This window comes from Oryx dammah, unplaced genomic scaffold, assembly GCF_014754425.2.
Source record: "Oryx dammah isolate SB20612 unplaced genomic scaffold, SCBI_Odam_1.1 HiC_scaffold_2, whole genome shotgun sequence".
In the NCBI taxonomy this organism is placed as follows: domain Eukaryota; kingdom Metazoa; phylum Chordata; class Mammalia; order Artiodactyla; family Bovidae; genus Oryx; species Oryx dammah.
Genome location: NW_024070186.1, coordinates 86722049 through 86736369, shown reverse-complemented (window position 1 = coordinate 86736369; position 14321 = coordinate 86722049). Strand labels below are relative to the sequence as shown.

The following is a 14321-nucleotide window of genomic DNA, read 5'->3' as shown; positions in this document are numbered from 1 at the left end:
AAATTGAACAACAAAAAACTTTTTAAATGATACTGAAAAAAAAACCCCAGCTATTATTAGTACATTTCTCAGGTTACTTTTTTATATCTCTTGCATTACTAGTGGTTGCTAAACGACATCAGCAAAAGATGTGCCTCTTTTTATCAGCATGTAGCACATTAAACTTTTCCAAAAGCTATTTTAGCAAGTGCCATAGATTTAATTATTAAAATGTAGGCATGATTATAGGAGAAAAAATTAAAATAAAAAGTATACATATCACTTAAATGACCAAGAATAAATCTATATAGAAATACATAAGAAATTTAAAAACACTTTTTACAAAGACGAATGATCCTCAATACTGACATCTTTTTACCAGTCAAATCAAATATAAAATGATATATAACAAAAGGTGAGATTTTCAGCTTTGTCCATCAGCAGATGAATGGATAAGAAAGCTGTGGTACATATACACAACGGAGTATTACTTAGCCATTAAAAAGAATACATTTGAATCAGTTCTAATGAGAAGGGATGAAACTGGAGCCGATTATACAGAGTGAAGTAAGCCAGAAAGAAAAACACCAATACAGTATACTGACACATATATACGGAATTTAGAAAGATGGTAACGATGACCCTTTATACGAGACAGCAAAAGAGACACAAACGTATAGAACGGACTTTTGGACTCTGAGGGAGAGGGAGAGGATGAGATGATTTGGGAGAATGGCTTTGAAACATATATACTATCATGTAAGAAACGAAGTGCCAGTCTATGTTCGATACAGGATGCTTGGGGCTGGTGCATGGGGATGATCCAGAGAGATGGTATGGGGTGGGAGGTGGGAGGGGGATTCAGGATTGGGAGCTTGTATATACCCGTGGTGGATTCATGTCAATGTATGGCAAAACCAGTACAGTATTGTAAAGTAAAATAAAGTAAAAACAAAATTTTTAAAAATAAATTAAATTTAAAAAAGAAAAATTAAAGCTGAATTTTAAATTTTTTAAAAAGAAGGTTAATTTTTAAAAAGAAGGAGCCATCACATATTTGATCATAAATTTGCCTAAACTTTTTGGCAGTGGTTAACAGGCTCCACTGTGAGATAGCAGGTTTTTCTTTTTTATAAATATTGCTTTTATTGATTTATTCATTTTTTATTGAAGTATAGTTGATTTACAATGTTGTCTTAGTTCCTGGTATACAGCAAAGATATTCTTTTATATTCTTTTTCATATTATTTGTGATTATAGTTTATTACAGGATAATGAATAGAGTTCCCTGTACTATACACAGGACCCTGTCTATCTGAGACAGCAGGTTTTAAGAACAGGAAACTTCCTTCTTTTCTTGCTAGATCATCCCCAGGTCTGTATCAAACAACATCACTTGGTAGTTTACAGGTTCTTTGTGCCACTGAAGAAAGAAAATGAAAGTGAAGTCGCTCAGTCCTGTCCAACTCTTTGTGACCCCATGGTCTGTAGCCCACCACGATCCTCCATCCACGAGATTTTCCAGGCAAGAGTACTGGAGTGGGTTGCCATTTCCTTCTCCAGAGGATCTTCCCAACCCAGGGATCAAACCTGGGTCTCCGGCATTGTAGGCAGACGCTTTACCATCTGAGCCACCAGGGAAGTCTTGCCACTGAAGAAGGGTCTTGAATACACCCAAACTAGCTCCAAGTTTAAACAATAAAGCCACAGTGAGGCCACGTGATAACTGCTGTGCTTTTCTTTTTTTCCCTTGCCTTTTTTTTCTCCCTGAACTTTCAAAGTTTAGAGGTGGGTTTTAATTAAAAAGCATTGTATTGCTTTACAATTGGGGCTGGTTTGTGAAGAAGAGATATAAGTAAAAAGATGGATATACCAACAAGTTAAAAGAAAAAGCGGTATGCAATAAAACTCCATGATGATACTTTACACAGGAAATTAAATCTGTGTGCTATGAAGACAGAATAAGCTATGTGACGATACAGAAAATTAAATCGGTGATGAATCAAGATGCTTAGAAAGTACCTCCAAAACGCTGAAGAATAATGGAAGAGGTAAAAATGCTAAAGGAAAATAAAGGATAGAGAACTAAAAATAAAGGATAGAGAACCCCAAACAAAACTACTCTGTTGCCAAACAAGACAATTTTATAAACTGTAAGTTTTATGTTCATGTATTAAAAGAGAAAATAAGATAGAGAAAAATCATTCAACTAAAAGAAAGCTCAAGAAATTACATAAGCATAAACCACTCAACATCCTGTACATATAAAAAATTTTGGCCCACAGCCAAGCACTGATTTATCACCATGTACTTCACTGAAAAATTCTCTCTATTCTAGAATCAAAAACTGATAAATTATTTCCCACCAAAAAGACAGTGCACATGAATCATAAATTTACCCCATTATGCCATCCAAATAATTACACAGAAGGGAAAAATAAAAGTATAAAAGCAACTATCATAAAAACTAAAGACTGGCACACAAAAATATCAGCAGGGATTGGTAAATGATATAAAATTGCTAATACTGTCATATTAAAGTACAAACAGGGCCAAGAATACCATAACTCATGTTAAAAGGACACATTCAAAAGATTTAGAAATGGATAAACTTGATGACTGGAAGATGAGACTAGGAGTGTGTTTTAAAGAGAGAGAGAATATTTTATGTATTTACTTTTAAATTGAAGTACAGTCAATTTACAATGTTGTACTGGTGAAACACAATGCTTTAGATGAATTAAAAGTGGACTTCTCATCAGAGTAAAGAACATCATTAAAGAATGATGCTACACTTGTATCCTATACTTATATTCAAAGAATAACATCCCAAATGTAGATGCTTGACCGGTGAATCACTACTTCCTACCTGACTTAAGACCAAATAAATATAAAAGATGGACATATTTAAAAGGCTGATGAAATTTTTTATTTCCAAGTCAATGAGCAAAAATCAATGTGTTTGTGTGTGTGTGCCAAGTCACTTCAGTCATGCCCAATTCTGCGAACCTATGGACTATAGCCCACCAGGCTCCTCTGTCCATGGGATAGTCCAGGCAAGAATATTGCAGTGGATTGTCATTCCTTTCTCCAATGAACTTCTCAACCCAGAGATCAAACCTAGGTTTCCTGCATCGCAGGCAGATTCTTTACCATCTAAGCCACCAGGCAAGCCCCCAAATCAATCTACTGTAAGTTTTAAAATACTGCAAGGACTTCCCTGGAGGCTCAGTGGATGAGAATCCATCTGCCAATGCAGAGGACACGGGTTCGATCCTTGGTCCGAGAAGATTCTACGTGCTGCGGGGCAACTAGGCCTGTGTGCCACAGCTATGGAGCTTGCGCTCTAGAGCCCTCAAACCGCAACTACCGAAACCCATGTGCCCTCGAGCCTGTGCTCTGCAACAAGAGAAGCCACAACAATGAGAAGCCTGAAAACCACAAGGGAACAGCACCTGCTTGTCACAACTAGAAGAAAGTCCACGACCGCAATGAAAATCCAGTGCAGCCATAAGTGAACAAATAATAGTGCAAACAGTGAAACAGTAAAAGCAAGCATAAGACACGTAACAGTGATAAAAGGAATGATAAGAAACTATTAATTCAGTAACTGAATGATTACTGAGTATCTACAGTGCCAGTCATTAGGAGTGGGAGGACAACTGAGACAAAGTGCTTGAGTTCAGTGGTTCAAAGTGCAGAGTTCAGTGGTTGAGTTTGCTTGAGGAATTCTCACCATCCAGAAAAGTGAAAATGATGAAAGATGATTTTTTAAAAAAGGAAAATGAAGAACCAATGCTTAAATAATAGTTCTTAAAAAAGAAATCGAAAGAAACAACAGAAATAATAATCACCAGTATAATAAAAAAGAAACCAACAAAAATTCTTTCTGGATTGAAAAATATTTCTACAGCTCCAAATTGAAAGGCATGTGGTCCATGTATAATGAATTAGAAAATTAAACATCTTCAGCATAAAGGAAAAAAATGCTAAAAAAATTAAGGCAGGAAAATAAAAAGCACAATCACTACCAAAGAATAAAGACCAGATTTGCCCTAGATTTCACAATAATATAAAGCCAAATGACAAAGGAGCATCATGGATATAGAATGCTTGAAATATTATAAAAATACTAATACACTGTTCCTTTAAAGATAACTTTATCCAGAAGGGATTTTTGTGTTGTTGTTGTTTGTAGAAACTGATGCTCTGTTCCTACAATTTATATGGAAATACAAAGGACCTAGAATAGCCAAAATAGTTTTGAAAAATAACAAGTTGCAGGATCTATACTATCTCGTTTCAAAATTTATTAAAAAGCTAAACTAATAAGGACAGTGGGGGCACTGGCAGGATAGACATAGACATCAATGGATCAACGGAACAGAACTGAGAATCCAGAAATAAACCCTTACATTTAAGGTCAAGTGATTTTAATAAACACACCAAGGCAATTTGACAGGGAGAGTCTTTTCAACATATAGTGCAGGGGCAACTGAGTAGCCACAGACCAAGGAAAAAAACCCTAAAACTAGACCTTTTACTCACATTATACACAGAAATTAACTCAAAACGGTTTACATACTCAGATGTAAAAGTGAAACCTGGGGAATTCCCTGGCAATCCAGTGGTTAGGATTCGTATGCTTTCACCACCAAGGACCCAGGTTCCATCCCTGGTCAGAGAACTAAGATCCCATAAGCCATCTGGGGTAATTTCAAAAAAAAGACAAAAAAAACATGATCCTGGGATAAGCAAAGCATTCTTAGATAAGCACAATCTATAAAAGAAAAACAAAAACCTGATCTCCTAGTCTTCATCAAAATTAATAACTACTGCTAAACTTTCAAAGATATCATTAAGAAAAAGTAAAAAGCCATGGCCCAGGGGAAGTATCTCATTATTTGATTAAAAAAAAAAAAATCCAGAATAACTGAACAACATGTGCTTATGTATTCAGTCGTGTCCAACTCTGTGACCCCATGGATTATAGTCCACCAGGCTCCTCTGTAGATGGAATCTTCCAGGCAAGATGACTGGAGCAGGTTGACATTTCCTACTCTAGAGGATCTTCCCAACCCAGGGATAGAACCTGTGTCTCCTGCACTGGCAGGCAGATTCTTTACCGCTAAGCCACGCGGGAAGCACCTTCAATAAAAAGAAAAACCACCCAATTTTAATAAGTAAAAGACCTGAATAGAATTTCACCAAAAAAGATATGCAAACGGAAATAAGCACATGAAAAGATGTACAACACCATCAGTCATTTAAAAAATGCAAATTAAAACCACTTCATATCCACTAGAATGGTTATAATCAGAAAAACAGACACTGCCAAGTACTGGCAGGGATGTGGAGAAAAGTGAGCCTCATAATTGCTGGTGGTAATGTTAAATGGTACAGACACTCAGGAAAGCAGTGGCAGTTTCTTACAACAAAAAGTTAAAACTTACCATATAACCCAGCAATTATACTGCTACAAATTTAACTCAAGAGAAATGTAAACATACATCCACACAAAGACTTGAATGTGAATGAATATTCATCACAGCAATAATATTCATAATATGAAAGCTGAAAATAACCCCAACTTGCATCAAATGGTGAATAAACAAAAAGTGATACATCCATACAACTGAATGCTATTCAGTAATTAAAAAAAAAAATCAGAAAAGTTCGAAAACTGGGTTGTAGTGATGGTGGTGCAATTCTGCAAATCTGAGACCCCCATGGACTGTAGCTGGCCAGGCTCCTCTGTCCATGCAATTCTCCAGGCAAGAATACTAGAGTGGTTGCCATTTCCTTCTCCAGAGGATCTTCCTGACCCAGGGATCAAACCCAGGTCTTCTGCATTGCAGGAAGATTCTTTACATCTGAGGCACCAGTGAAGCTCTTACTACAAATTACTGAATTTATATACATACAGAGGGAATTTTATGGTATATAAATCATATCTTAATAAAGTTTAAAAAATAAAACCCACAAGTCCATAATGAAACAGACAAGTGAATAGAAATTTTGAAGAGGAACAAAGTATTTTTCTAGTTTCAAAGTATGTCTTCACAAAATGAGATAAGATCTGTAGTTACCAGAGGCAGGGGGTGGGGAAGAAAGAAACTGGATGAAAGAATTAAAAGGTACAAAGTTCTAAAGAGTACTAGGGATATAATGTACAACATGATAAATTAACACTGATGTATGTTGTTTACGAGAATTGTTAAGAAAGTAAACCTTAAGCATTCTCGTCACAAGAAAAAAATGTATTTTTTCTATTTCTTAATATTGTATCTATATGAGATGATGAACGTTCATTTCATGATGAATGTAAGTCCAATCACTGTATGTATGCCTTAAACACATATAGTTGTGTATGCCAATTAGACCTCAATAAAACAGAAAGGAAAAAAAAAAGTGTATCCCCAAAACGTTAATCACAAAGAGGAAAACAGAAACTTTACACTGGAGAAGCCTAGCAGACAAAGTGATCAAATCTGAATCATGTGCAAACTGGTTAGAAGCAATTGGAGGAACACAGCATCACATCAGTGGCAATTTCTGCCAAAGAAGCATAATCTGAATTTAACCACTAGAAAACATCAGGCAAACCCAAACTGAAGGGCATTCTACAAAAATAACTGGTTGCTAATATACAAAAGGTCAGTTTTCATTCCAATCCCAAAGAAAGGTAATGCCAAAGAATGCTCAAACTACTGCACAATTGCACTCATCTCACATGCTAGTCAAGTAATGCTCTAAATTCTCCAAGCCAGGCTTAAGCAATACATGAACCGTGAACTTCCAGATGTTCAAGCTGGTTTTAGAAAACGCAGAAGAACCAGAGATCATAATTGCCAACATCCGCTGGATCATCGAAAAAGCAAGAGAGTTCCAGAAAAACATCTCTTTCTGCTTTATTGACTATGCCAAAGCCTTTGACTGTGTGGATCACAATAAACTGTGGAAAATTCTGAAAGAGATGGGAATACCAGACCACCTGACCTGCCTCTTGAGAAACATATGCAGGTCAGGAAGCAACAGTTAGAACTGGACATGGAACAACAGACTGGTTTTAAATAGGAAAAGGAGTATGTCAAGGCTGTATATTGTCATCCTGCTTATTTAACTTCTATGCAGAGTACATCATGAGAAACGTTGGACTGGATGAAGCACAAGCTGGAATCAAGATTGCCGGGAGAAATATCAATAACCTCAGATATGCAGATGACACCACCCTTATGGCAGAAAGTGAAAAGGAACTAAAAAGCCTCTGGATGAAACTGAAAGAGAGTGAAAAAGTTGGCTTAAAGCTCAACATTCAAAAAACGAAGATCATGGCATCTGGTCCCATCACTTCATGGGAAATAGATGAGTAAACAGTGGAAACAGTGTCAGACTTTATTTTGGGGGGCTCCAAAATCACTGCAGATGGTGACTGCAGCCAGGAAATTAAAAGACGCTTACTCCTTGGAAGAAAAGTTATGACCAACCTAGATAGCATATTGAACAGCAGAGACATTACTTTGCCAACTAAGGTCCGTCTAGTCAAGGCTATGGTTTTTCCAGTGGTCATGTACGGATGTGAGAGTTGGACTGTGAAGAAAGCTGAGCGCCAAAGAATTGATGCTTTTGAACTGTGGTGATGGAGAAGACTCCTGAGTGTCCCTTGGACTGCAAGGAGATCCAACCAGTCCATTCTAAAGATCAGCCCTGGGTGTTCTTTGGAAGGAATGATGCTAAAGCTGAAACTCCAGTACTTTGGCCACCTCATGCGAAGAGTTGACTCATTGGAAAAGACTCTGATGCTGGGAGGGGTTGGGGGCAGGAAGAGAAGGGGATGACAGAGGATGAGATGGCTGGATGGCATCACCGACTCGATGGACGTGAGTTTGAGTGAACTCTGGGAGATGGTGATGGACAAGGAGCCTGGCATGCTGCAATTCATGGGGTCACAAAGAGTAGGACCCGACTGAGCGACTGAACTGAACTGAACTGAATATACAAAAGGGTTAAAGTCATGAAAGCAAAGACCAAGAAACACTTTCAGATTGGAGGAGACTAAAGAGACAATGCAACTAAATGTAATACTTGAGTCTGGGCTGAATTATTTTGTTCTGAAGAACACTGTTGGTACAGCTGGCAAAACTTACATGAAGTCTGAGGATTAGATAATAATAATTTATCAGGCTTTTGATAGCAGCTCTGTGATTATATCAAATGTCCTTTTTTGCCCTTGAAATATATACTAAATGTTCTGAGGATGAGACAAACAGCAGTTTATTCTCAAATATTTCAAGGGAAACAATTCTTTGTACTGTACTTGGTTATAAATTTGAGGTCCTTTCTATAAATTACTTCAAAAATTTAATGGCATTACATTTACATAAATAATATGTCTCAATTATGTCTTGGGGAAGAAAAAGAAAAAGACATGCCTTCAAAATTATAGAGGATAAAACCAAAGAAACTATGGTCCACAAAGGAAAATCCAAAAACAGAAACCAAAATAAGAAAGCATAAACTATAACAGCTAAAAATAGAGTCAGTTAAGATAATAAATGTAGGGGCTTCCCTAGTGGTCCAGTGCTTAAGAATTCGCCTTTCAATGCAGCCAGCACAGATTCAATCCCTGGTCAGGAAGCTAAGATCCTACAAGCTTTGTGGCCAAAAAAACAAAAAACAAGTAATACTGTAACAAATTCAGTAAAGACTTCAAAAAATAGTCCACATCAAAAAAAAATTTTTTTTAATAAAAAATAGATAATAAATGCAAATATCTTATTCCCATGGTAAATAGGGGGCTGGTGGTTCAGTGTAAAGAATCCACGTGCAATGCAGGACCAATTCAGGTCCAATTCCTGGAGTGGATGGTCCCTTGTAGAAGGGAATGGCAACCCACTCCAGTACTCCCATGGTCACAGAGGCCTGGTGGGCTAAAGTCCCTGAGGTCAGAGTGGGCCATGACTGAACTAAAACAATGCGTATGTATACAAGTACATGTGTACTGACTATGATTTAAAACGTATTCTGCACCATGAGTTGCCTTCAAAAAATAACAGAGCTGCTGAAGTAGAAAGTGAGGAAAGCAATTCTTGAGAATTATTTAATAATCTGCTGTGCTGTGTGTGCCTAGTCGCTCAGTCGTGTCAACTCTTTGCAACCTCCCTGACTGTAGCCCGCCAGGCTCCTCTATCCTTGGGGATTCTCCAGGCAAGAATACAGGAGGGGGTTGCCGTGTCCTCCTCCAGGGTATCTTCCCGACTGAGGGACTGAACCGGGGTCTACTGCGCTGCAGGTGATTCTTCACCAGCTGAGGTACCAGGGAAGCCCTAAGCTGATAAATTCTGTAACTCTGCCTATACATTTCCTTTTTCATATTATCTTTACCACAAATGTCTCAAACCTTCCTCCACTCACTTCTGGACTCCTTCACTCAGCTTTCTGCTGCCAACCTGTGAAGGAACTAATAGTGTACAGGCATTGTTCAAGCAATGGCTGCTCAAGCACTCTTAGCCCCAGGAGCACTCAAGAGGCCTAAAGAACCCTCCCTACAAAAGAAAAGACACTATGAATACCTCAGGCAGCGGTTCTCTGAGCAAATACTGTTAACTGCCAACTCAATGGAATTTTCCAGCCCAAAAAATCAGCATTTTTACCCCCACTCCCTTGCTGCGTCCTCGCCAGGACTGATTGCTACTCTCTTGAAGATTGTGGTCCTCCCTCATTCTTCATATTCCAAACTTCTTTAAATAAAACCGACAATACTTAAAAAAATACACTCTTCCTCGTAAGGAAAAAGTACAGAAAGAAAGGGAAACTTCTAACTAGACACTGGAAAGGAAGAGGACGAAGACTCACAGAAACAAGAGAATGAGAGTTTACAACCGAATTTAAAGAATGTTAAAATTAGGGATGTTTAAAACTGGAAAAGATCACCTTGGCAGTGCTTGTTTCCACTATCCCTTGGTGTAGGGCAACGACCACAATTTACTCTCCAACCAAAATGCAGAGTCAAAAATAAGGCTGATGAGGCTTTTTGTCATTTCTGCACACTATCAGTATATATGCTTTTATGGTGAAAAAGTTATTGATAAATCAACATATTATTCAGAGCTCTTTTCTTCTTAAAATAACAACTTAAATCTTAATAAAACAAAAAAATATTTAAGTATAGTATTTTACAATTTACAAGACTATTTTTAATCTTCTTCTTTTTTTTTTTTGGTGGTGGGGGGGCAGGGAGTGAAGCTTTATGGTTTCATGAACAGAGCACTGATGTCAAAGCCACGAGGACTTGGGCCCAAATCCCAGTCATGTCACTAGTTTGTGACTTTGGCCAAATCACTTCTCTGAGAGTCTTTGCTTCCTTATCTCTGTATGTCTTTTATGTCTTTGGGGAGTAATTTTGAAAATTAAATGAAAAGTAGAGCCTCACAGTGTCTAGCACAAACAAATGTAATTTACCTGTCTGCCCAGACCACATTCCTATCTACCAGTAACAGTAGCAACATGGCTATGGTTACTGCAATACTTCTCAACTGTGGATGGATTAGAGTGGAAGAGGGGCTAGAAACAGGAGAAGGAGTAGATCTTCTGAGACTGCAGACTTTTAGGAGGGGACAACATACAGAGTTTGTATGAATGCACATGTGTGTGCTGATAAGCTCCAGATGATTCTGAAATATTTGTCCAAATGGCTTGTATTTCTAAAAATTACTAAATTATCTCTATAAATTACTAAATCATTGTTTGAGGAAACCCTAAGTTTGGGCAATCTCAAATGGTCTCTTATCACCCATTTAAAAGTCAGGTAATATTATGTAACTACAAATTTTTACTGTATGATGGCATCTTTGGGATTTCAAATATCTTAAACTGAACACAGGTTTTTTATTTTAAATGAGATATTTATAATCACTTAACACAAATGGATTTTATACTATAGGTGCAACTTCATATTAGTTAACCATCCAAAGGCTGTCACAAAAAAAAAATTATCAAAATGTTCAGTCATTATCAAAATTAAACTCACAATGCAGCTAACAAAAGATATGATTCTTACCCTTTGAAACAATCTAAAATTGCTTTAACACATATCCATATGGTTGGCAAGTAACTTAAAGTCTGAAAATATTAAGTGCTTATAAGGACAGACAGCAGCAGGCACTACTGATGCGAATACAAACTGGTATGTTCACTCTAGCAAACAACCTGGCACTACTTACTATGCTACAGTGCTACCCAGGTGGCACACTGCTGAAGAATCTGCCTGCCGATGCAAGAGACGTAGGTTCAATCCCTGGGGAGGGAAATTCCTTGGAGTAGGAAACAGCAACCCACTCCAATATTCTTGCCTAGAAAATTCTAGTGGGCTACAGTCCATGGGGTCGCAAAGTCAAACATGATTGAGCAGCTGCACGCGCACACACACACACACACACACACACACACACACACACACACCCCTCTGTGTCTTATGCTGCTGCTGCTGCTAAGTCACTTCAGTCGTGTCCGACTCTGTATGACCCCATAGACGGCAGCCCACCAGGCTCCCCTGTCCTTGGGATTCTCCAGGCGAGAACACTGGAGTGGGGTGCCATTTCCTTCTCCAATGCATGAAAGTGAAAAGTGAAAGGGAAGTCGCTTAGTCCTGTCCGACTCTTAGTGACCCCATGGAATGCAGCCTACCAGGCTCCTCCGTCCCTGGGATTTTCCAGGCAATGGCACTGGAGTGGGGTGCCATTGTCTTCTCCATGTCTTATGCTACCACCCTATAATCCAGCAATTCCACTTTTAAGTTTATAGACACTTGCACTACGTATTTCTTACATGTAAGAAGTTCATAGTGGTAGTAATCTTTCAGAAACAGCAAGAATCTTGAAACAACCCTAATGTCTGTAAAACGAGGAAAAGAGAAATCAACTGTAGAATACCTACAAAATGGTATAGTATAGAGTCATGACTATAAAAACAAACAAGTTACATTTCAGGTGAATCCCCAAAACAGTATAGAGCAAAAAAAGGAAGTCATAGTAAAACTAGTTCGATTATGTAAATTTCAAAATGAAGTAAAACTAAACAACATGTTGTTTAGGGACATTTACATTTATATATATATATATATATATTTAAAGCTAGAAAATTGTTAATACAAAATTCGGAATATTATGGTCGAGGGAGCAGATGTAACACAGGAGAATATATACAGGTTTCAAAGAAACTGATTTTTATTTTGTGGGACTCTTCTCTGCATTAATTATAAACTTCACGATAAAAGTTGTTTTTTTAAGAAACAGAAAAACTAAGTCACAAATAGAATCTGCATTAAAAAAGCAATTCATGTAAGAATCAAGTTTATGGACTACAGAATACACACATTGCTCTCACATTTCATATAAGATACCTCTCCACAAACAATTCTATAGTTTAGGAAGAAAATAAATGAAAAAATTAAAATTCACCCACAGAAGTTTTCATGCTATCCTATACCTCGACATTCCCCCAAGTAAAAACCTTGAATTCCTAGCTAGTTAAAATAGCTAGTGGTGAAGTGCTGAACTTCAACTAGTGTTGAAATTCCTAGCTAGTTGTCTTTCTAGTTACAGTCAGCAAACTTTTATCTTTTCTTTATCCATTTATCACAAGGATGGGCAGTTTTATATTGAGAACTTGTTTTAGAAAAAAACAACCAAAATGGATGAGCACTACACAGGCTCATTAGGGTGGTCTGATGATAAGTACTCGACTGAGTTTCCGAATCACTTTATTTAACATGGTCTACTCATCTTGCATTATGCGTGAAAACACTTTGGAATGAAAGTAATTACAAATATAAAATGATGCATTTCATTCTTCTGTCAAGCAAATGAAAATCGCTATCAAAGGAGGTTCACAAAGCCAACAAATGGGATATCCATGACACATCTCCATTGGGAGATACAGCACTGACCCCAAATGAGGAAATTACAAGTCAAATAAGATTTTGGATGGGGGGAGGTTCAAGAGGGAGGGGACATATGTATACTTACTTATGGCTGATTCACGTTCCTGTGTGGCAGAAACCAACACAATATAGTAAAGCAATTTTATTATCCTCCAACTAAAAATCTATTTTAAAACACACAAACAAAAAAAATCTTTTCCACTTGTACCTTTTCTTGACTCTAACACTTTATTCCATCTCCCGATGGTGGCACCAAGCCAAACACCCTCGTGCCCCAAACCTGTTCCTCAAGCCCCCATTCTCTTCTTTCTCAAACACCGCTGCCACCGCCCACGGTTAAGCCTACTCCTCCGCACAACTTATAGATGCCAGAAACATCAGCGTTCCTCTTCGGGCCCAACCCCCCGGGGTTCCCGACCCTGAAACCGCACCTGCCTCAGGCTGGCGCTTTCCGGGCCCCTCGCCCGCGCCCGCCGAGCCGCGCCCACGGCCGCGCCCTCTTCACCCTTCCTGCGGTCCCGCAGCCCTGGCGCTCGCCCCCTACTCAGAACCCCCCTTTCCCACCGAGCCTCCCCCCACTGACTGCACCCCGCTTCCCCGTCGGCGCGGGGCCTCTCGGCCGTGCGAGCCCACCCGCGCGGTCAGCGTAAACCAGTCCATTCTGCCCTCTAGGCCGCGCCCAGGCCGCGGGGGTGGGGGGCCTCTGCCGCCCCTTCTCCTCACCGTGCCGTCCCCGGGGCCCTCGTCCCGGGCCCCTTTCGTTTCCTCACCGACCATGGACTCCAGCCCAGCGTCGGGGTGGCTCAGCGGCTCCAGCGGCGCGGGCTGCAAAAGCCGCTCAGGGTCGGGAGCTGCCTGCTCCATGGCTGCGGCTCAGCGCAGCGGACACAGTGCGCCGGCGCCGCCTCGCCTGGGCCGGCCCCGCCCACGGCCGCCGGCCAGGCCCCGCCCCCTCGGCCTGCGGCCGCGCCGCGCTTAGCTCACGGCCACGCAGACTGAGAGCGCTCCTGGGCTAGGCCAGCCGTTGGGAATGGTACTTGGGAAGGGCGAGCCTGCGCGGGAAGTGGTCAGGTCCCGAGCCAGGAGACCCAGGAATCCGGGAGAACCGGTGGAGGGAAAGACAGAAAGGCAAGGGGAAGGTGAAGACAGGGTGGGTGCTGGAACCACTCAGGTTGGTGATCACCTAAAGAAAACTTGAAATCGGTAGAAATGAGTGGCTGTGATCTGACGTCTCCCTCTTGGCCTTTTATCTTGCGTGCCATCATTGGTTCCTTTTTGGCCCCACCCCTCCCCCTAAACACACACCCAGAAAGATCACAGCCGCGTAACTCACTAATTTTCACCAGGTTGAGTGACACAATCAGGAAAAGGTAAACACTTTTCAAGTGTTTGAGAAAAGTGA

General features: G+C 39.8%; 1 protein-coding gene across 4 annotated transcripts in view; it reads right to left on the bottom strand.

Annotated features, from left to right (window-relative positions):
- Positions 1-13855, bottom strand: part of SNX4 (sorting nexin 4) — a 54497-nt gene extending 40642 nt beyond the window's left edge. Inside the window, exons 1-3 of one of the 4 annotated variants that reach the window (XM_040250167.1) lie at positions 13643-13802; positions 13005-13023; positions 11806-11871 (exon numbers count right to left, since the gene is read on the bottom strand). In XM_040250167.1, coding sequence (XP_040106101.1) covers positions 11806-11820 — 15 coding nt within the window. In that variant the 5' untranslated portion in view covers positions 11821-11871; positions 13005-13023; positions 13643-13802. Of the gene's footprint in view, positions 1-11805; positions 12060-13004; positions 13024-13642 lie in introns of those variants that run through there. The other 3 variants (XM_040250157.1, XM_040250185.1, XM_040250177.1) reach the window with 3 other exon arrangements.
- Positions 13856-14321: the final 466 nt, after the last annotated feature.